The 20,954-nt window shown below is 35.1% G+C and overlaps 6 protein-coding genes, 2 non-coding genes and 2 pseudogenes across 8 annotated transcripts; 4 read left to right on the forward strand and 6 right to left on the reverse strand.

The window, feature by feature from the left end:
* Positions 1 to 1,735: 1,735 nt before the first annotated feature.
* On the reverse strand, positions 1,736 to 2,194 carry LOC130811457 (NAD(P)H-quinone oxidoreductase subunit J, chloroplastic-like). The gene has a single exon (XM_057677782.1). The coding sequence runs from the start codon at positions 2,126 to 2,128 to the stop codon at positions 1,751 to 1,753; it is 378 nt and encodes a 125-aa protein (XP_057533765.1). The 5' UTR covers positions 2,129 to 2,194; the 3' UTR covers positions 1,736 to 1,750.
* On the reverse strand, positions 2,194 to 5,068 carry LOC130811456 (NAD(P)H-quinone oxidoreductase subunit K, chloroplastic-like; annotated as a pseudogene).
* A 368-nt stretch (positions 5,069 to 5,436) lies between these two features.
* LOC130811454 (ATP synthase subunit beta, chloroplastic) lies at positions 5,437 to 7,507 on the reverse strand. The gene has a single exon (XM_057677779.1). It carries the CDS (start codon positions 7,074 to 7,076, stop codon positions 5,580 to 5,582), a length of 1,497 nt encoding a protein of 498 aa, XP_057533762.1. The 5' UTR covers positions 7,077 to 7,507; the 3' UTR covers positions 5,437 to 5,579.
* Positions 7,508 to 7,789: 282 nt separating this feature from the next.
* On the forward strand, positions 7,790 to 9,379 carry LOC130811455 (ribulose bisphosphate carboxylase large chain-like). The gene has a single exon (XM_057677780.1). It carries the CDS (start codon positions 7,808 to 7,810, stop codon positions 9,233 to 9,235), a length of 1,428 nt encoding a protein of 475 aa, XP_057533763.1. The 5' UTR covers positions 7,790 to 7,807; the 3' UTR covers positions 9,236 to 9,379.
* Positions 9,380 to 9,705: 326 nt separating this feature from the next.
* LOC130811453 (acetyl-coenzyme A carboxylase carboxyl transferase subunit beta, chloroplastic-like) lies at positions 9,706 to 11,856 on the forward strand. Its single transcript, XM_057677778.1, has one exon. It carries the CDS (start codon positions 9,891 to 9,893, stop codon positions 11,472 to 11,474), a length of 1,584 nt encoding a protein of 527 aa, XP_057533761.1. The 5' UTR covers positions 9,706 to 9,890; the 3' UTR covers positions 11,475 to 11,856.
* Positions 11,857 to 12,481: 625 nt separating this feature from the next.
* LOC130810768 (photosystem I assembly protein Ycf4-like) lies at positions 12,482 to 13,036 on the forward strand. The gene is made up of 2 exons (XM_057676898.1): positions 12,482 to 12,539; positions 12,747 to 13,036. The coding sequence occupies exons 1-2, from the start codon at positions 12,482 to 12,484 to the stop codon at positions 13,034 to 13,036; spliced, it is 348 nt and encodes a 115-aa protein (XP_057532881.1).
* A 276-nt stretch (positions 13,037 to 13,312) lies between these two features.
* Positions 13,313 to 16,314, forward strand: LOC130811471 (cytochrome f-like; annotated as a pseudogene).
* A 246-nt stretch (positions 16,315 to 16,560) lies between these two features.
* Positions 16,561 to 18,638, reverse strand: LOC130810769 (cytochrome b559 subunit alpha-like). Its single transcript, XM_057676899.1, has 2 exons — positions 18,586 to 18,638; positions 16,561 to 17,101 (listed from the first exon to the last, which is right to left on the reverse strand). The coding sequence occupies exons 1-2, from the start codon at positions 18,636 to 18,638 to the stop codon at positions 16,717 to 16,719; spliced, it is 438 nt and encodes a 145-aa protein (XP_057532882.1). The 3' UTR covers positions 16,561 to 16,716.
* On the reverse strand, positions 18,347 to 18,420 carry TRNAW-CCA (transfer RNA tryptophan (anticodon CCA)). The gene has a single exon. It is a non-coding gene; the product is annotated as a tRNA-Trp (tRNA).
* Positions 18,609 to 18,682, reverse strand: TRNAP-UGG (transfer RNA proline (anticodon UGG)). Its single transcript has one exon. It is a non-coding gene; the product is annotated as a tRNA-Pro (tRNA).
* Between the last annotated feature and the right edge of the window lie 2,272 nt (positions 18,683 to 20,954).

The following is a 20,954-nucleotide window of genomic DNA, read 5'->3' on the forward strand; positions in this document are numbered from 1 at the left end:
TCTATACACCATACACATACACACTCACCACACATACACATACACACACACTCAGCACTTTCACATACCACACACACACAGACACATCACACACACACTCACATACACATTACACTACACACACATACACACACCACACACATACACATACACATACACACACATACATAATTACCCAACATACACATACACACACATACACCATACACATACTCACATACACATACACAGACATACACATACACAATAAAAGACACACACATACACATACAAATACACACACCTACGTACACATTACACATACACACACAAGACACATACATACACACATTACACATACACATACTCACACAGACACTACACACCACCCACACATACACACACACACCACTCCCCCACACACACACCACCCACACACACCCACACACACACCCACACACACCCACACACACACACACACACCACCACACCACACCACACACACCACACACACACACTACCCACACACACCCACACACACCCACACAAACACCACTCCCACTCACACACCCTCACACACACTCACACCCCACACACACACCACACACACTCACACTCACACACTCACACACACACACTATCACACTCCCCCCCCCCCACCTCCCCCAACCCACCCACCCCCACTCAACAACCAAGCGTCTCTGACCTTGTTTGCTGAACGCATTTGTTTAGGATGGTCCATGTGGACTCATTAGCCTTCGAGATAACATCAAAAACAGGAGCTCGTCACCGACTACCATGCTATATGTCTAGATCGAATGGGGAGGAGTGGTGAAGGCTCCCGGGGTAGCATTTGCGTCAGTAGGAGAGTCGGGATGAGGTAATCATACCTTGTTTGACTTAAGGCGTCAATCAGCGACGCGTTGATATAGCCTAAGGTTTGAGAATATAGTCGGTACCCTTTATCAAAGGGCAATGCAATAGCCCCGTGTATCGCGCTAGTGCATTCTATAAGGGCCCGTTCTGAGCCGCTCGGCCAGGCATATAAATAATGAAGTGTTATTAAAATCACGAATACGCATTATGCTTTTTGTAGCATAAAAGAAAACATATGAATAGTGTGGTAGTGGGATGGTTAGGTGCGATGCCGGCTGTGCAAATGCAGGATTCGTGATGCGTAGTCTCGTGATCTGCTTATACCACACCATATACGCACCCAAGGTTTGGCCGATATAGCTCGCTTCTTGAACTAGTTGGCCTGCTCGGTCATTGCACGCATCTATATGTGATTTATGTCGAATCAAGTAGTTTTTATCCCTAGTCCTCTGATCAGACGGGTGTAGTGCAACCTGCATGTTACAGGAATCCGGAATAGGCTGCTCCAAACCAAACTAGCGCATTACACAATCCGGTAGATGAAACTCCACATTATCATAGTGTTAATATAACTAAGAAATGATTATTATTATTATTACCTCATTGCTAAAGGATCCTTCCATAGCTAATATTTAGTACTTAAAATCGGCCTAGAATCGTTAGCATCATCAAGCTAAGCTTGTTCCCTAATGTGTTGAACCATCCGGATATCTGGCCTCCCAATATGAATATGTTCCCATGACCATATTTGAAGGATTAACAAGCACCTTCATATGTCCTTGGCACCCTTACGAGATAGCCTTACACAAATGGGGATATATGTATGCAAGGGTCGCGCTGCTCCAACTGTACATGACAGCCGTCCTAAGTCTCGTAGTACTGAGAAATAGATCAACTAGACATAATTACCATTCTTGTCTTGGAATAAGATGCAACCAAACAAATATAGTATGTATGCGCGGGCATGCCTCTTAACGGACGGAATTCTAGGATTCCTCCTTGAAGCAAATACTTTTATGCATACTTCTTCTGGTTGATCCACACCGTATTCTATTCTCGTAAGATGATACACACTAGCTAACAGCCCGCCTGGTGCTACATCATAAGCACATTGAGAACGTAAATAATTGTAACCATATACATATAAAATAACAGCAATGGAATGCCAATCTTCGGGCTTTATTTGTAAAGTCTCTATTCCTTGGTAATCGAAGCCCAAAGATCTATGAACTAGCCCGTGTTTGACTAGCCAAGCAGAAAAACGACCCTGCATCTTGTTTATATCTCCTTCCTTTTTTGTATAAATATTTTACATTGACTTTAACGATACGATGAGATTTATCAAAATTGACTTGCTGCTTACAATTCCAAAAACAAAAAAAAAAAGAATCCTGTTTAATTCACTAATTCATGGGAAGATGATGAGATTTTGTACTTGAAAAATGTTTCATGAGGAATCTCGGAAGTAGATCGAATTTTATATTTATAAAGCAATTCTTGATCATAATTTCCGGTATGAATGCTACGCTCAACACGAAACTTGTGATTGATAGTAAAACATCGATTCTTCTGTTGAGACTTAATTCTATCTTCATAGATTTCCCGAGATATGTTTTTACGAAGTTTTGTTATAGCATCTATAACTGCTTCTGGTTTAGGGGGGCAGCCCGGCAAATAGACATCCACAGGAATTAGTTTATCGACCCCTCGAACAGTACTATAAGAATCGGTACTGAACATCCCTCCTGTAATTGTACATGCTCCCATAGCAATAACATATTTTGGTTCAGGCATTTGCTCATATAATCTCACTAAAGAAGGTGCCATTTTCATTGTTACGGTACCTGCTGTTAAAATTAGATCCGCTTGTCTAGGGCTCGATCTGGGTACCAGTCCATAACGATCAAAGTCGAATCGCGAGCCTATTAATGAAGCAAATTCAATGAAGCAACAACTGGTACCGTAGAGAAGCGGCCATAAACTCGAGAGCCTTGACCAATTTGAAAGATCATTTGATGTAGTTGAAATAACTGAATTTTGGGCTATTCGATCAAGTAGTGGAAACTCAATGGAATTCATAACTGTTTCAATCTTATTATTTTTTTCTTTTTTTTTTTATTGTCGGAATATTCGGGGATTAAGACCATTCCAATGCTCCCTTTCGCCATGCATAAACTAAACCAACAATTAGGATAAGCACGAAAATTAAAGCTTCTATAAATACGGATACACCCAATATATCAAAACTCATTGCCCATGGATAAAGAAAAACGGTTTCAACATCAAAAACAACAAAAACTAGCGCAAACATATAATAACGGATTCGAAATTGTAACCAAGCATCCTCCATAGGTTCTATACCTGATTCATAAGTCGAAAGTTTCTCGGGTCCTTTGCTATTCGGAGCTAAAATTCCGGAAACTAGAAATGCTAAAATAGGAATAACACTTGATATTATTAAAAATGCCCAAAAAATATCATATTCATAAAGTAGAAACATAGACGGACTCCTTATGAATGTGGAAAATATGTCGAATTAGTTGATTCGAATTGGAATTCTCAAATTATCTATAACTCTAACTCTTTTAGTTAAAACAACAATTTATTTTGAGTGAACCGCCTAACCAACCGAGTTACGTTTGTTTACTGCGGGATGTGTTCCGTTTCAAGAGTGATTGACTCGAATCTTATTTCTGTTTTGTTTTCCATTCCACTTGTAATTTTTATTCTATATTATAGAATTATTCTATTGTTCTTATCTTATATATACAAATAAAACTTTCTCACTTTCACCTCGATTTTATATAACTAAAGAAAGAAAAGATTGAACCGGAAAAAAATCATAATTCAATTTGGAATTTTTTTCTTTCTTTCCGCTTTTTTTATTTATATTATTTATATATTATTTATAATAGAGAATTCTCGTGTAAGAGAATGTTGAAGAATTTCGATTTTAGAATTGGAATTATGTTGGTATAGTTTATTTAATTCTAATTCCGACAGAGTATTTCTATTGATTGTATAAGGAAAGAAAAGACTACTTGTTTTGCGCTTTGATAGGTAAGGTATATAAAGACAAAAAGTCTCTTTGCCGATGAAACGTTGGCAAAGAGACTTTTTCAAACCGAGGCTTGGATACAAATTAAATTCTATTAAACAAATCATATCACAGTTAAATAGGGTGTTCCTCGATCTATTTATTCCATTCAATTATAGTTGATTAGGTTGGAATGAATTATTAATATTCATTCGCTAGTATATAAATTTACTAGGGCTATACGGACTCGAACCGTAGACCTTCTCGGTAAAACAGATCAAACTTATTATTCGCAAAATGATTTGAACTGTTTCAAAGACCCAACATGCATTTTTTTTTGCATTGGGCTCTTTCATTAACTGATATAAATACCAGTTAGTCCACCATATTTTTTCTTGATAGAAAGAAAATGGTTCCATGTGCTCCGATTCATTATTTATTTGAATTTTGATTCAAAAGCACTACCAAAGTGTTTCAAAGAAGAGTTATATTGACGTAGGTCTGCCTTTGGCCTAGATCAATTGAAAAATTAAATGGAGTCTCTATCGTTCGGATTAACGAATCCAATATGAAACTTCATACACCTTAAAGTTCATAGGACGAAAAGAGATTTTTTGAGGCCCTTATACTCATTGTGCCTAGCATTTAATAGGCTGGGTATTTACCCTATCAATATCTCAAATCAATAATGGGTTCTGTTTGGTAATGGTAACTAAACGGACACTTAACTTAAATCGGACCAAACTAGAACTTATTGTCAGGCTATTGTTCTCTTGTTTTGTTTCCTATAAAGTCATAGAGTAAGACATCGATTTATCAAAAAGATTAATTCTTTTGATTGCATGATGGACTCCCCTGAAAAACATTGGCGCGCGTGTAAACGAGGTGCTCTACCAACTGAGCTATAGCCCTTGTACTTATGCTCCCTATTTTAGCATGTAGATAATTTCTTGTCAAGATAAATATTCCACGATCCAACATCATAGTTCTTTGATCTGTTTAATTAATATTGCTTAATAAGCAATATTGGATTTATAATCTATCTATCTGATAGTTATATTTAGTCCTCTTTGGAATGATAAAAGACCTACTTAACTCAGCGGTTAGAGTACTGCTTTCATACGGCGGGAGTCATTGGTTCAAATCCAATAGTAGGTAAAACTTATTAGATACCCTCGATTTGGGGTATCTAATAAATTTTTCTATTTCTTTTTTTTTTGTTGCATTCTATATATAGATTCTACCGACAAGGGAACTTCTTTTGATTATTCGGACGCACCAACAGCTTACGAAATTGTATTGCGAGCCTCTACTCGTGTCCTAGCTCGTCTGAGAGCTAGATTTGCTTCAATTAATTGTCTCTTTCCTTCCGCCTTCTTCAAGTTAGCTTCTGCTATTTCAAGAGTTTCCTGAGCTTCTTGTGGATCAATGTCACTACCCTTCTCAGCATCATTTACTAAAATAGTAATCTGATTATTGCTTATTCTAGCAAAACCGCCCATCAGAGCCATTGTTGACCATTGGTCGTCAAGGCCTAACATTCTTAAAACACCTATATCTACGGCTGTCGCAGTAGCGGCATGGTCTTTTAATACGCCGATTTGGCCACTATTAGTAGATAAAATGATTGCTTTTACTTGTGAATTCCAAACACTTCGATTAGGAGTCAGTACACAAAGATTTAAGGTCATTTCTTTAATTTGCTCTCCATTTCTAAGTTTATAGCTTTCGTGGTAGCTTCATCGATGTTACCTACCAAATAAAAGGCTTGTTCGGGAAGACCATCTAATTCTCCGGAAAGAATTAATTGAAATCCTCTAATTGTTTCTGCTAGGCCAACATATTTTCCTGGAGAGCCTGTAAATACTTCTGCTACGAAAAAGGGTTGTGATAAGAAACGCTCAATTTTTCGTGCTCTTGCTACAGTTAAACGATCTTCTTCAGATAATTCGTCCAATCCAAGGATAGCGATAATATCTTGAAGTTCTTTGTAACGTTGTAAGGTTTTCTTAACTCTTTGCGCAGTTTCATAATGTTCCTCGCCAACGATCCTAGGTTGGAGCATAGTTGACGTTGAATCTAACGGATCCACCGCTGGATAGATCCCTTTGGCCGCCAATCCTCTTGATAGTACGGTAGTAGCATCTAAATGTGCAAATGTCGTGGCAGGAGCGGGGTCGGTCAAATCGTCTGCAGGTACATAAACTTCTTGAATCGAAGTTATGGACCCTTCTTTTGTAGAAGTAATTCTTTCCTGTAACGAGCCCATTTCGGTACTAAGAGTAGGTTGATAGCCCACAGCGGAAGGCATTCTACCCAATAAGGCGGATACTTCAGATCCTGCTTGGACGAAACGGAAGATATTGTCGATAAATAAAAGTACGTCTTGCTCATTAACATCTCGGAAATATTCCGCCATAGTTAGGGCAGTTAACCCAACTCTCATACGTGCCCCCGGCGGTTCATTCATTTGACCATAGACTAAAGCCACTTTTGACTCTGCAATATTTTGTTCATTGATAACTCCGGATTCTTTCATTTCCATGTAAAGATCATTTCCTTCACGAGTACGTTCACCTACTCCGCCAAATACGGATACGCCCCCATGAGCTTTTGCAATGTTGTTGATCAATTCCATAATGAGTACTGTTTTACCCACTCCTGCTCCCCCAAACAGTCCTATTTTTCCTCCACGGCGATAAGGAGCTAAAAGATCTACCACTTTAATTCCGGTTTCAAAAATAGACAATTTTGTATCTAACTGTGTAAAGGCGGGCGCAGATCTATGAATAGGAGATGTTGTGCTGGTGTCTATGGGACCTAAATTATCAACAGGTTCCCCAAGCACGTTAAAAATTCGTCTGAGAGTCGTGCCGCCGACTGGAACGCTTAAAGGAGCTCCTGTGTCAATAACTTCCATTCCTCGTGTTAGACCATCTGTAGCACTCATAGCTACAGCCCTAACTCGATTATTTCCTAATAACTGTTGTACCTCACAAGTCACATTAATTGGTTGACCACTAGTATCTCGACCCTTAACTACTAGAGCATTGTAAATATTGGGCATCTTGCCTGGAGGAAAAGCTACGTCCAGGACCGGACCAATAATTTGAGCGATACGCCCCAGGTTTTTTTTTTCAAGCGTGGAAACCCCAGAACCAGAAGTAGTAGGATTGATTGTCATAATATTATAGTTAAAATATGTCGAAATTTTTTGCGAAAATGAAAATTATCGAATCCAAAAAAAAAAAATGTCCGATAGCAAGTTGATCGATTAATTAAATAAGAAATAGGAGTTAGCAATCCATTTTGTTGGTACCATCCAAACGAATCAAATTCAACCCACCTATTTTCAAAATATCAAATAAATGGATGACCAAAAATCCTGAGAAAGTCTTTTATTTGCCTATCATTCTAGACAATACTTTCTATATTATCTACAGAAATCGAACCCGAACTCTAAACTCTATTTTTTTTTATGATTCATTATTTCTATCGAACTGGGACCTAGTTCGTATTTAGTATATAGATTTATGTCTAGCCTTTTCATGATGGAATTCCGCATATTTTCACATCTAGGATATACATATACAACATATACCCCTGTCAAGGGTAAATTTCGAATTATTTAATTCGTTCCATTTAAATGGGGACAAAGGGGTTAATAAATTAGAAACCTAAAGAACAACTGTTACGGTTGGGTTGCACCATATATATGAAAGAGTATACAATAATGATGTATTTGGCGAATCAAATACATGGTCTATTAACGAACCATTTTGATTAGTTGATAATATTAATTGAGAATTTTATGAAAGATTCTTGTAAAAGGTTTTCTTAAGGCCGAATTTATGTCGAGTAGACCGTGTTGCTTTGTTGTAAAAAATTTTAAATTGAATTTGTAGGGAGGGACTTATGTCACCACAAACAGAGACTAAAGCAAGTGTTGGATTTAAAGCTGGTGTTAAAGATTACCGATTGACTTATTATACTCCTGAGTATGAAACCCTAGATACTGATATCTTGGCAGCATTCCGAGTAACTCCTCAACCTGGAGTTCCACCTGAAGAAGCGGGGGCTGCAGTAGCTGCCGAATCTTTTACTGGTACATGGACAAGTGTATGGACCGACGGACTTACCAGTCTTGATCGTTACAAAGGACGATGCTACAACATCGAGCCCGTTGCTGGAGAAGAAAATCAATATATTTGTTATGCAGCGTATCCTTTAGACCTTTTTGAAGAAGGTTCTGTTACTAACATGTTTACTTCCATTGTGGGTAACGTATTTGGGTTCAAAGCTTTGCGTGCTCTACGTTTGGAAGATTTGCGAATCCCTGTTACTTATGTCAAAACTTTCCAAGGCCCGCCTCACGGTATCCAGGTTGAAAGAGATAAATTGAACAAGTATGGTCGTCCCCTATTGGGATGCACTATTAAACCCAAATTGGGGTTATCCGCTAAAAACTATGGTCGAGCATGTTATGAATGTCTTCGTGGTGGACTTGATTTTACCAAAGATGATGAAAACGTGAATTCCCAGCCGTTCATGCGTTGGAGAGACCGTTTCCTATTTTGTGCCGAAGCTATTTATAAATCACAAGCCGAAACAGGTGAAATCAAAGGGCATTATTTGAATGCTACCGCAGGTACTTGCGAAGAAATGATAAAAAGAGCTGTATTTGCTAGAGAGTTGGGAGTTCCAATCGTAATGCATGACTACTTAACAGGTGGATTCACTGCAAATACTAGCTTGTCTCAGTATTGCCGAGACAATGGTCTACTTCTTCACATCCACCGTGCAATGCACGCAGTTATTGATAGACAGAAGAATCATGGTATGCACTTCCGTGTACTAGCTAAAGCGTTACGTCTGTCTGGTGGAGACCATATTCATTCTGGTACCGTAGTAGGTAAGCTTGAAGGGGAAAGAGATATTACTTTAGGCTTTGTTGATTTACTACGTGATGATTATACTGAAAAAGACAGAAGTCGCGGTATCTTTTTCACTCAATCTTGGGTTTCCACACCTGGTGTTCTTCCTGTTGCTTCAGGAGGTATTCACGTTTGGCATATGCCTGCTCTAACCGAAATCTTCGGGGATGATTCTGTACTACAGTTTGGTGGAGGAACTTTAGGACACCCTTGGGGGAATGCACCGGGTGCTGTAGCGAATCGAGTAGCTCTAGAAGCATGTGTACAAGCTCGTAATGAGGGACGTGACCTTGCTCGCGAGGGTAATACAATTATTCGTGAAGCTGCTAAATGGAGTCTTGAACTAGCTGCTGCTTGTGAAGTATGGAAGGAAATCAAATTTGAATTCCCGGCAATGGATACAATTTAGTCTAAGTCATTAATGTTCGGTCTCTTAATTGAATTGTAATTAAACTCGGCCCAATCTTTTACTAAAAAGGATTGAGCCGAATACAATTTTTGTATATATCTTGTATCTCTCTATTTATAGAAACTTCTTTTTATATACAAGCAAGATCTTCAATTCAAAATTGAATACTAAACAACTCAAACTTTCTATTATTGTCTTGGATCCACAATTAATCCTACGGATCCCTAGGATTGGTAGAATTGGTAGATTCTTATACATATTCCGTGGGTTCGGCCTATGACTGTGGATATTAAGTCAAGTATACGAACTCCTTCTACCTATCTTGTATATTGTCCTTTTCGTTCCGTATTAGAATAGAAACTTATTCGGTCTTATATTAGACGGGATTCGACGAAAAAAAAATTCTTCATTTCATAAAATAGAAGATATATTCTTTATTTTTTTTATATAAATTGACCTGACCTTGGAAATTCTACCTTTTTTCTTTTTCTTTAGAATTTTTTCGAATTTTAAAGATAAAGAAAAAAGTTCTATCATATTCATATACAACGAAGTTATATCACGGATTTGTACAAGAAAGAATTACTTCTTTCAATAGAATATACTTAAGAATACTTACTCATTTTTCGTTAATAATCTGCGTGATTGGATCTAGATGCTTATTCTGACAAGAAATGTTCAAATTGATTTTCATCGAATGACTATTCATCTATTTTATTTTCATGCGAATAGGGGGCAAGAAAGCTCTATGAAAAAATGGTGGTTCAATTCGATGTTGTCTAAGAAAGGGTTCGAACATAAGTGTGGATTAAGTAAATCAATGGACAGTCTTGGTCCTATTGAAAATACCAGTAGAAAGGAAGATCCGAGTCTAAATGATACAGAAAAAAGCATTCATAGTTGGAGAAATGGTGACAATTTTAGTTACAGCAGTAATATTGATAATTTCTTTCGTGTCAGGGACATTCCGAATTTCATCTCTGATGATACTTTTTTACTTATAGATAGTAGGGGGGACAGTTATTCCATATATTTTGATATTGAAAATCAAATTTTTGAGATTGATAACGATCATTCTTTTCTGAGTGAACTACAAAGTTCTTTTTCGAAGTATTGGACTTCAAGTTATCTGAACTCGAAATCTAAGAGTGACGATACTTATAACGATTGTTCCGGGTATTATACTAAAGATAGTTGGAATAATCACATTAATAATTGCATTGACAGATATCTTCATTCTCAAATCAGTATTGGGAGTTCCATCCTAAGTGGTAGTGACAATTCCAGTGACAGTTACATTTTGAATTACATTTTTAATGAAAGTGGAAATAGGAGTGAAAATTTCAGTAAAAGAACGAGCACAAATGATAGTAATTTACCTAGAATAGAAAGTTCTAATAATCTTGATGTAACTCAAAAATATAAACATTTGTGGGTTCAATGTGAAAATTGTTATGCATTAAATTATAAGAAATTGCTTAAGTCAAAAATGGGTATTTGTGAACAATGTGGATATCATTTGAAAATTAATAGTTCAGATAGAATCGAACTTCTGATTGATCCGGGTACTTGGAATCCTATGGATGAAGATATGGTCTCTATGGATCCTATTGAATTTCATTCAGAGGAGGAAGCTTATAAAGATCGTATTGATTCTTATCAAACAAAGACAGGTTTAACTGAAGCTGTTCAAACAGGTATAGGTCAAATAAATGGTATTTCTATAGCAATTGGGGTTATGGATTTTGAGTTTATGGGAGGTAGTATGGGATCTGTAGTAGGGGAAAAAATCACCCGATTGATTGAATATGCTGCCAATAAAACCCTACCCCTTATTATAGTATGTGCTTCCGGGGGGGCACGCATGCAAGAAGGAAGCTTGAGCTTAATGCAAATGGCGAAAATATCGTCTGTTTTATATGATTATCAATCAAATAAAAAGTTATTCTATGTGTCAATCCTTACATCGCCTACTACTGGTGGGGTGACAGCCAGTTTTGGCATGTTGGGGGATATTATTATTGCCGAACCTAATGCCTACATTGCATTTTCGGGTAAAAGAGTAATTGAACAAACATTGAATAAGACAGTACCTGAAGGTTCACAAGCAGCCGAATTTTTATTCCATAAAGGTTTATTTGATCCAATCGTACCACGTAATCTTTTAAAAGGCGTTCTAAGTGAGTTATTTCAACTGCATGCTTTTTTTCCTTTGAATCAAAATAAAGTCGCGGATTAAAGTTTAAAGTCAATTATTTTATTTGTGTCAAAAAGTATTTTTTTTTTATTGGAATCTATCGGAATAAAAGGAAAAACCAGAAATTAAGGATGGGGTTTTTTCGTTGGCGATATCCTAATTTTTGAATAAAAAAACAAAGACTTCAAAAATAGCTTTTTTAGATCTTTCAATATTTTTTGTGAATCTTTATTAACAATACCCCTTGGATCAAACTATAACGAATCCTTTGTAAATTTAATTTATAAGAAATCGTGTATTTTCTTGTAGTAGAAGCAAAATAAAGAAAAAAAAGATGACGAATACTAAAGTAAAGTTGATTATCATATATTATATGTAGAAAGTGAATTTCTTTTGTAGTTCTACATTCCTTGTACTTCTTAATATACTATGTACTTCTTAATATACTATATTAATTATATTAATTTTATAGAATTAGAATTCTAATTAATTTATTAATATAATAACAATAGCATAATAACAACAAAAAATATAACAAACAGGTACAATTACAATACAATTATAGTAAATCGAGGTAATAACTATGAACTTTCCCTCTATTTTTGTGCCTTTAGTAGGCCTAGTATTTCCGGCAATTGCAATGGCGTCTTTATTTATTTATGTTCAAAAAAATAAGATTGTTTAGATTTTCGGGTTCAAATCTCATTTTTCAAGACTTAGACTTGAATCATAACATAGATATCTATTTAGTGGAATGGTATACCACGCGATTTCTTATGAACATAAACGAATGAACATAAACGAAAGAACCCTTACTTTAAATGTATGTGGAAAGATGACGACATAGGAGTACATGTTATTTTTTTGATCTAACTAAAAAGGAAAATAGAAATAAATATTTACGTAGGATATTTAAATAGAAAGTGAAACACATCCGACATCAGAATAGGACTAGTTGATGAGAGTTACCTCGGAAACAAGACAGAGTAAGGAAAGTACAATTCATTTGAGGTATTTTTCAATTCAAATTAAATGTAACCAAATCTAGTATGAATTGGCGCTCAGAACGTATATGGATAGAACTTATAACGGGATCTCGAAAAATAAGTAATTTCTCTTGGGCCTTTATCCTTTTTTTAGGTTCATTAGGATTCGTATTGGTTGGAATTTCCAGCTATCTTGGTAGGAATTTGCTATCTTTATTTCCCACCCAGCAAATTCTTTTTTTTCCACAAGGAATTGTGATGTCTTTCTATGGGATCGCGGGCCTCTTTATTAGCTCTTATTTGTGGTGTACAATTTCGTGGAATGTAGGTAGTGGTTATGATCTTTTCGATAAAAAAGAAGGAATAGTATGTATTTTTCGTTGGGGATTCCCTGGAAAAAATCGTCGCATCCTTTTCCGATATCTTATAAAGAATATCCAATCTATTAGAATAGAACTTAAAGAGGGTATTTCTACTCGTCGTGTTCTTTATCTGGAAATTAGAGGCCAGGGAGCCATTCCTTTGACGCGTACTGATGAAAATATGACTCCACGAGAAATTGAACAAAAAGCTGCTGAATTGGCCTCTTTTTTGCGTGTACCAATTGAAGTATTTTGAAAAAGAAAGCGATTCTGCCACGTATTCATGGACAGGCAGGAATTGCTTTGCTTTCACTTTTCGCAATTTCAATAGCCGTAAACACTCTTTTTTTTTCTTCAGTGGACTCTTTTTTCTATTTCTGTATTCTTTCGCGAGTCAAGGACTAATTAGCACTATCAAATCACAAAAAAACAAAGAAGAGATTCATGGATTCGATACATTGGAATAGAATTCATGTTTGAGAAAAATATTAGATCGCAGAACGTCGACGAACGCGACAGGTTCATTAACAATTTATAGATGAAAAATAAAATGGAAAAAAAGAAAATATTTATTCCTTTTCTATATCTTATATCTATAGTATTTTTACCCTGGTGGATCTCTTTATCATTTCAAAAAAGTCTGGAATCTTGGGTTACTAATTGGTGGAATACTAAGCAATCAGAAACTTTTTTGAACGATATTCAAGAAAATAATCTTCTAGAAAAATTCATCGAATTAGAGGAGCTCCACTTGTTGGACGAAATGATAAAGGAATACCCGGAAACACATCTACAAAAGCTTCGTATAGGAATTCACAATGAAACTATTCAATTGATCAAAATGCACAATGCGGATTGTATCCACATGATTTTGCACTTCTCGACAAATTTAATCTGTTTCCTTATTCTAAGCGGTTATTCTGTTCTGGGAAATAAAGAACTTATTCTTCTTAACTCTTGGGTTCAGGAATTCCTATATAACTTAAGCGACACAATAAAAGCCTTTTCGATTCTTTTATTAACTGATTTATGTATCGGATTTCATTCGCCCCATGGTTGGGAACTAATGATTGGCTCTATCTACAAAGATTTTGGATTTGCCCATAATGATCAAATTATATCTAGTCTTGTTTCTACGTTTCCAGTTATTCTAGATACAATCTTGAAATATTGGATTTTCCGTTATTTAAATCGTGTATCCCCATCACTTGTAGTGATTTATCATTCAATGAATGACTGAAAAGACGAAAAAGGGGTATACGGATATAAATCAAATTCGAATTTTGAACGCGATGTTTGTTACTTTGTACATAATCACAGCATTACAAAATTGACTTCCTCTTTCTATTTATACCCATCTAAGACGGGAAGTTTCTCCCATATTCCAGTAATAAACTATTCTTTCAGTAAATTTAGTTTTCACTTAAAGTAAATAACAGAATCGGGGATAGGGAACTATACTAGCAACCTACCCAATTTATTGTAGAAATTTTCGGAATCAATAATTGGACCATGCAAACTATAAATACCTTTTCTTGGATAAAAGAACAGATTACTCGATCCATTTGCATATCGCTCGTGTTATATATAATAACTCGATCCTCCATTTCGAATGCATATCCCATTTTCGCACAGCAAGGTTATGAAAATCCACGAGAAGCAACTGGACGTATTGTATGTGCCAATTGCCATTTAGCTAATAAGCCCGTGGATATTGAAGTTCCACAAGCGGTCCTTCCAGATACTGTATTTGAAGCGGTTGTTCGAATTCCTTATGATATGCAATTAAAACAAGTTCTTGCTAACGGCAAAAAGGGGGGGTTGAATGTGGGGGCTGTTCTTATTTTACCTGAGGGATTTGAATTAGCCCCACCCAATCGTATTTCTCCAGAGATGAAAGAAAAGATAGGCAATCTTTCTTTTCAGAGCTATCGCCCCAATAAACAAAATATTCTTGTAATAGGTCCCGTTCCTGGGAAAAAATATAGTGAAATTACCTTTCCTATTCTTTCCCCGGATCCTGCCACTAAGAAAGATGTTCACTTCTTAAAATATCCCATATATATAGGTGGTAACAGAGGAAGGGGCTAGATTTATCCTGACGGAAGCAAGAGTAATAATACAGTTTATAATGCCACAGCAGCAGGTATAGTAAAGAAAATTGTACGAAAAGAAAAGGGCGGATACGAAATAAGCATAGCAGATGCCTCGGATGGACGTGAAGTGGTTGATATTATCCCTCCAGGACCAGAGCTTCTTGTTTCAGAGGGTGAATCTATCAAACTTGATCAACCATTAACAAGTAATCCTAATGTGGGTGGATTTGGTCAGGGAGATGCCGAAATAGTACTTCAAGACCCACTGCGCGTACAAGGTCTTTTGTTCTTCTTTGCATCTGTTATTTTGGCACAAATCTTTTTGGTTCTTAAAAAGAAACAGTTCGAGAAGGTTCAATTGTCCGAAATGAATTTCTAGATTCGTGGATTTATCAATATCAAACTTGTAACAAGAACAAAATTAACAATTATTTGACAATATTGGACGATCAATAAATAAAAAAATTATGAGAAGGTTCTTTTTGTTTGTTTATACTTTTCTTCTACATCTACCAGAAGTTTGGAATTACTTGATACTAGATTATTACTTTTAATATATAGAAGATTGCGAAGACGACTATTCTACTTTTTCACCTTTTCCAATCGAAATTTGGATATTATCATATGATATTTTGGGTATTTCAATATAATAAAGTGTATCAAAAGTCTTCTATTTGAGAATCAAATTCGGCTGGATACTAGACTAAGCGGGGAATATAACGAAAAGAAAAATGAGGGGAACAAATGATTCTAGATAGGATTCTTTGCCTTCCCGGTCTTCGACACACGACAAGGAATTTTACAATACTTGTCGTGTGTCGAAAGAAACGTTAATGAGTCTTGATTCCCTTTGTCTTAGTCGGAATTTTTAGTCTTTCGCGAGATTGAACTCTTTTTCTTATTATTACACGTAACACGTATTAAGGAGTGGACAAACTGAAAAAGTGAGAGGGAAATATATTGAACAAATGGAACTTCTTGCATTCTATTTAATCTAGAAAAATCTAGATTCTATTGTATCATTCAGTAAATCAAATGATTTCTTTTTTCTAACAATTTAGGAACGATCAATAAGTACTGTGGAGGAATATATGTTCGAAATGACTAAATAAATTTTCCAAAAATATTGAAAGGGGGCTCTTTTTTTCATTTATACGAAAAATTTTGACTAAAAAGTTATGATAATTAAAAAAAGAATTTAATGGGACCTCCCCCTTCTTTGTTTGTCTAATTCGAGGGGAAAAGGAAGGTCCCGTTAAGTTCTTATACTTTCATATCTATGCCTCGGTTCATGCAATTACTACAGCGATGAGCCTAATCCAGAATATGAACCATAAAAGAAAATACCTAGTAAACCGATCACAACAATACCAGCTACAGTACCTATTATCCAAAGAGGAATCCTTCCAGTAGTATCGGCCATTTACCCCACTTCCCTCCACATTTCATCAAGTAGTCGTGCTTAGAGACATAAACAGTCATGGATAATTATGAAATGAGGTCCTTCCGAATGGGATAAGAGCATTCCTATTCTATATATTTCGTTCCTTCTTTTTATTTATTTTTATTTAATTGAAAAAATAATTAGAAAATAAAACAGCAAGTACAAAAATGAGTAATAGCCCCCAATAAAGACTGGTACGATTCAATTCAACATTTTGTTCATTCGGGTTTGATTGTGTCGTAGCTCTATAATTCGGATTCGGTTTTGTTTATCGTTGGATGAACTGCATTGCGGATATTGACCCCAAAAAAGAAACGGTAGGTACAGCCAGTCCGTGAACAGCCAGCCATCGCACGGTAAAAATTGGATAGGTTCGATCTATGGTCATTGGGCCTCCTAAAAGGATCTACTAAATTCATCAAGTTGTTCCAAAGAGTCAAAACGGCCAGTTATTAATGGAATTCCTTGTCGGCTCTCTGTGAAATATTCGTTTGGCCGGGGGCTTCCAAACACATCGTAAGCTAAACCTGTGCTGACGAATAACCAACCCGCAATGAATAGGGAAGGTATAGTAATGCTATGAATAACCCAGTATCGAATACTGGTAATAATATCAGCAAAAGAACGTTCTCCTGTGCTTCCAGACATGCTGAGCTCCACATATTCTTGTACAGTCAAAGGCAAATCCGTAAAAGATGAAATTAGTAAATTTCCTTTTACTTTTGACTTTACGTAAAAACGTAAAGATCTTGTAGGATTACCAATATAGTACCAAAGGTGTCTTTAGAGTATACCGAATCAGTATAGCTATCCTTCTTCTGACACAGCAAGGCGATTTCAGTTAATATTTAAATGAAGTACGAGAGAATTTCTTTGTTTTTTTTTGTGCATATGGAACTAGTTTTCATTTTTTTTAATTCCGGAAGAAGATTATCATATTCTTCCAATAACCGAGTTGGAAAAAAGAAAGATTTTTTTGAATGATGATAATCTTTTTCTTTTCATTCAAAAGATTATTTATTTTATCTGGATGAACCCAATTGTTGAGGCTAATAAGTTCAATTGAAAATAAAAACTAAAAAGTGTTGTGTTATAATTATAAAATAAAAAACCTGTTCGTTCGAAAAAAAAATCGATTTGATCCCAATAGAAATGATTTTTCATTTTATTCTAGAGTGATTCAAACAAATAACATTTTATTTTTGAAGAAAATTCCATAGTTATATTTATTATTATTTTAATATTAGATTAGTTTACTCAAAGGTTTTGCAAAAAATATGTTGATTGAAAATTATGAGATGCGTAGATGTCACAGATAATCAGCCGTGTCGTTTTTTTTATACCGACCTTACTTTATTTTTGTTAGTGACATCTATAATGTAATAGTTGATGAATTCAAAATATTCAATTGAACTTATTCTTTGAATTGCGATTTTTGCTTATTTTTTTTTTCTAAATGGAAACTTAGGTAAATGCTTTAGACACATATGTATAAAAAGAACATATTTTAGTTAGCTCCTTCATGCCTACTCTAACTAGTTATTTCGGTTTTTTACTAGCGGCTTTAACTATAACCTCCGCTCTATTTATAGGTCTAAACAAGATACGACTTATTTGAAATTAATTGAATGAACAACTCAAGGAATGTTTCTGTGGGGATTCCGCCCATGTTTCTAGTTCTTTACTGCAGCAATTGAGAATTTTTGGTTATTGAGATTCATGGGCAATTCAGATTAATATTTATGGATAGATATTACCTTTCTTTTTTTTTTTTTTTCAAACAAATTGAAATGATTGAAGTTTTTCTATTTGGAATTGTCTTAGGCCTAATTCCTATTACTTTGGCTGGATTATTTGTAACTGCATATTTACAATACAGACGTGGTGATCAGTTGGATCTTTGATTAATTAACAAATTTTTTTTGATTGACCTCCTGTGGATTAAAGAAAGGAGGAGGTCAATTTTAGATTCGATTACTGTTCATTTATTTCAGTCTAATTCAATTTGACTTAACAAGAATGGAATCACGCTCTGTAGGATTTGAACCTACGACATCGGGTTTTGGAGACCCACATTCTACCGAACTGAACTAAGAGCGCTTTCTTATCAAAATAGATAAGACTGGAAAGAAAGGGTTTTTTTATAACTGAAAACTCTATCTACATCTTGCATGCATACATTATTTATCATATAGAGTATAATAAATAAAATGAGAGATTAGGCATGTCCAATTTGAATCAAAATTTCAATTAATTCCTACTTACTTCTCAAAGTAAAAGTAATTAGGTAGGGATGACAGGATTTGAACCCGTGACATTTTGTACCCAAAACAAACGCGCTACCAAGCTGCGCTACATCCCTTTCAATTCAATTGGTTTTTATAGTGTAATTGTAAAACATCCTTGTCTTGTTTTCCACATTCTTATTTCTCATATAAATTCATAATTAAACTGCACTGCTATTTCCTCTTCTTTTTGGTCTTTTATCATATAAGGTATAATAAAAAGGATTTGTATATTTATGTATATGAAAAACCTGTTGTAAACGAAAAAAAAAAGACTTTTCGTTTCGGGAATGCTCAGTTCAATAGGAAGGGGCATGTTACTCTTTTTCTTAAAAAAAATATCTTATCGACTCGAAGTAAAAAAGTAAAAGTACGTAGATTTTTTTTTAGGGATTTCGTGTACAAATACAAGTAGTCTTTGACTCTATACATAGGATTATAGATTAGATATGTATTACTTTTATTTTATATATTAAAGAAATGAAAAAGGAGGATTTTCAATGCGCGATTTCAAAACATATCTTTCCGTGGCACCGGTACTAAGTACTTTATGGTTTGGGTCTTTAGCCGGTCTATTAATAGAAATCAATCGTTTTTTCCCAGATGCGTTGACATTCCCCTTTTTTTGAGTCTAGTTATTGAGACGGGTAAGGGGTTAACGAAGATTAGAGCTAGAATCAACTATCTGTGACTAATCCCTCCCCTCTTTTTATTTAAAAAAAAAAACTAAATAGGATTAGTTGAGTAAAGAAGAAAGTGGATTCAACCTTATCAAAACTTAGGCTCTCAGGCTCGAATGGAAACGAAAATGTGGGTCTAGGATAAGCGTATTATCCAAGATACTTAAATGAAATTACTGTGATTAGAAATTCGAGTTAGCAACTTCTATTTTTGCAACTTTTCTATTTTTTTCTTTTCCTTTCTTCAAGAAAAATAGAAAAGTTGCTTGAATTAAATATACAAAGGAGGTTCATGGCTAAGGGTAAAGATGTTCGAGTAAAAGTGATTTTGGAATGTACTGGTTGTGTTCGAAAGAGTGTTAATAAGGGATCAAGGGGCGTTTCCAGATATATTACTCAAAAGAATCGACACAATACGCCTAGTCGGTTGGAATTGCGAAAATTCTGTCCCTATTGTTACAAACATACAATTCATGGAGAGATAAAGAAATAGATCGAGCCGAACGTCTATCTATTATCCTTTCAAGTAAGGGGACAAAACATTTTTCATCTATATCATTTACTTTTTTTTTTAAATAGAAAATGGATTTCTAATATATTTCTTATTTCTTATAGTAAATATTTCATATTATTATATTATATATATACTATATATTATAGAAAAAAATTATAGAAAAAAATAGAAATAAACAAATCAGATCCTATTTTGGCTGGACCTAACAAAATTAGAATTAAGAAATAGGATTTTCGGTATGTATAAAGAATAAACTAAACAAACTATGGATAAATCCAAGCGACCCTTTATTAAATCCAAGCGAGCTTTTCGTAGGCGTTTGCCCCCGATCCAATCGGGGGATCGAATAGATTATAGAAACATGAGTTTAATTAGTCGATTTATTAGTGAACAAGGAAAAATTTTATCTAGGCGAGTGAATAGATTGACCTTGAAACAACAACGATTAATTACTATTGCTATAAAACAAGCTCGTATTTTATCTTTGTTACCTTTTCTTAATAATGAGAAACAATTTGAAAGAACCGAGTCGACTACTAGAACTGCTAGTTTTAGAACCAAAAATAAATAAAATAATAGACTTATTCTTTTTCGTTCTATTTATTTAATTAATAATTGAATCAAAGTTGGAATCTGAACTCAAGCACGGATTGCAGTTTTGTTCTAAAAAAATTGTCGAATCTAGATTTGATTGTCACGGCGTAAGATAATATAAAAATTGGGAATTTTTTTTTGAATGGATTTGGTGATTTTTTTTTATTTATCATATTTTATAAGACTAATTTCTACTCTAATACTCCCGGAGAATAAACTCCGGGGAACTTCATTTAAATCGTTTCGAGGTATTCTTCTTTCCAATCTTCTTTTTTTAAGATCTCATTAAAAATCATATAAATACAATTCCTATTTAATATAGCTATTTGTGCAAGTATTTTACGATTAAGAAGCAACTTTCTCTTGTACAGATCGTGTATAAATTTACTATAATTATAGTATACCCCTCTTTCACGAATTACTGCGTTTATTCGAGTGATCCACAAATGGCGAAAATCTCTCTTTTGCCTGTCTCTATCCCGATGAGCCGAAACCAAAGCTCTTATTTTCTGTTGAGCAATGGTTCGAGTAAGTCTTGAATGAGCCCCGCGAAAGCTTGAT

This window comes from Amaranthus tricolor, chromosome 4 (genome assembly GCF_026212465.1).
Source record: "Amaranthus tricolor cultivar Red isolate AtriRed21 chromosome 4, ASM2621246v1, whole genome shotgun sequence".
Classification (NCBI taxonomy): Eukaryota; Viridiplantae; Streptophyta; class Magnoliopsida; order Caryophyllales; family Amaranthaceae; genus Amaranthus; species Amaranthus tricolor.

Coding starts and splice junctions, on each gene's coding strand:
- LOC130811455 (XM_057677780.1), top strand. CDS start 7,808: ATGTCACCACAAACAGAGACTAAAGCAAGTGTTGGATTTAAAGCTGGT.
- LOC130811457 (XM_057677782.1), bottom strand. CDS start 2,128: ATGCAGGGTCGTTTTTCTGCTTGGCTAGTCAAACACGGGCTAGTTCAT.
- LOC130811453 (XM_057677778.1), top strand. CDS start 9,891: ATGCTTATTCTGACAAGAAATGTTCAAATTGATTTTCATCGAATGACT.
- LOC130810769 (XM_057676899.1), bottom strand. CDS start 18,638: ATGTCACGGGTTCAAATCCTGTCATCCCTACCTAATTACTTTTACTTT. Junction 17,102..18,585: donor AATTACTTTTACTTTGAGAA/GTAAGTAGGAAT, acceptor TATACTCTAAAG/ACACCTTTGGTACTATATTG.
- LOC130810768 (XM_057676898.1), top strand. CDS start 12,482: ATGAATTGGCGCTCAGAACGTATATGGATAGAACTTATAACGGGATCT. Junction 12,540..12,746: donor AACGGGATCTCGAAAAATAA/GTAATTTCTCTT, acceptor CGTGGAATGTAG/GTAGTGGTTATGATCTTTTC.
- LOC130811454 (XM_057677779.1), bottom strand. CDS start 7,076: ATGACAATCAATCCTACTACTTCTGGTTCTGGGGTTTCCACGCTTGAA.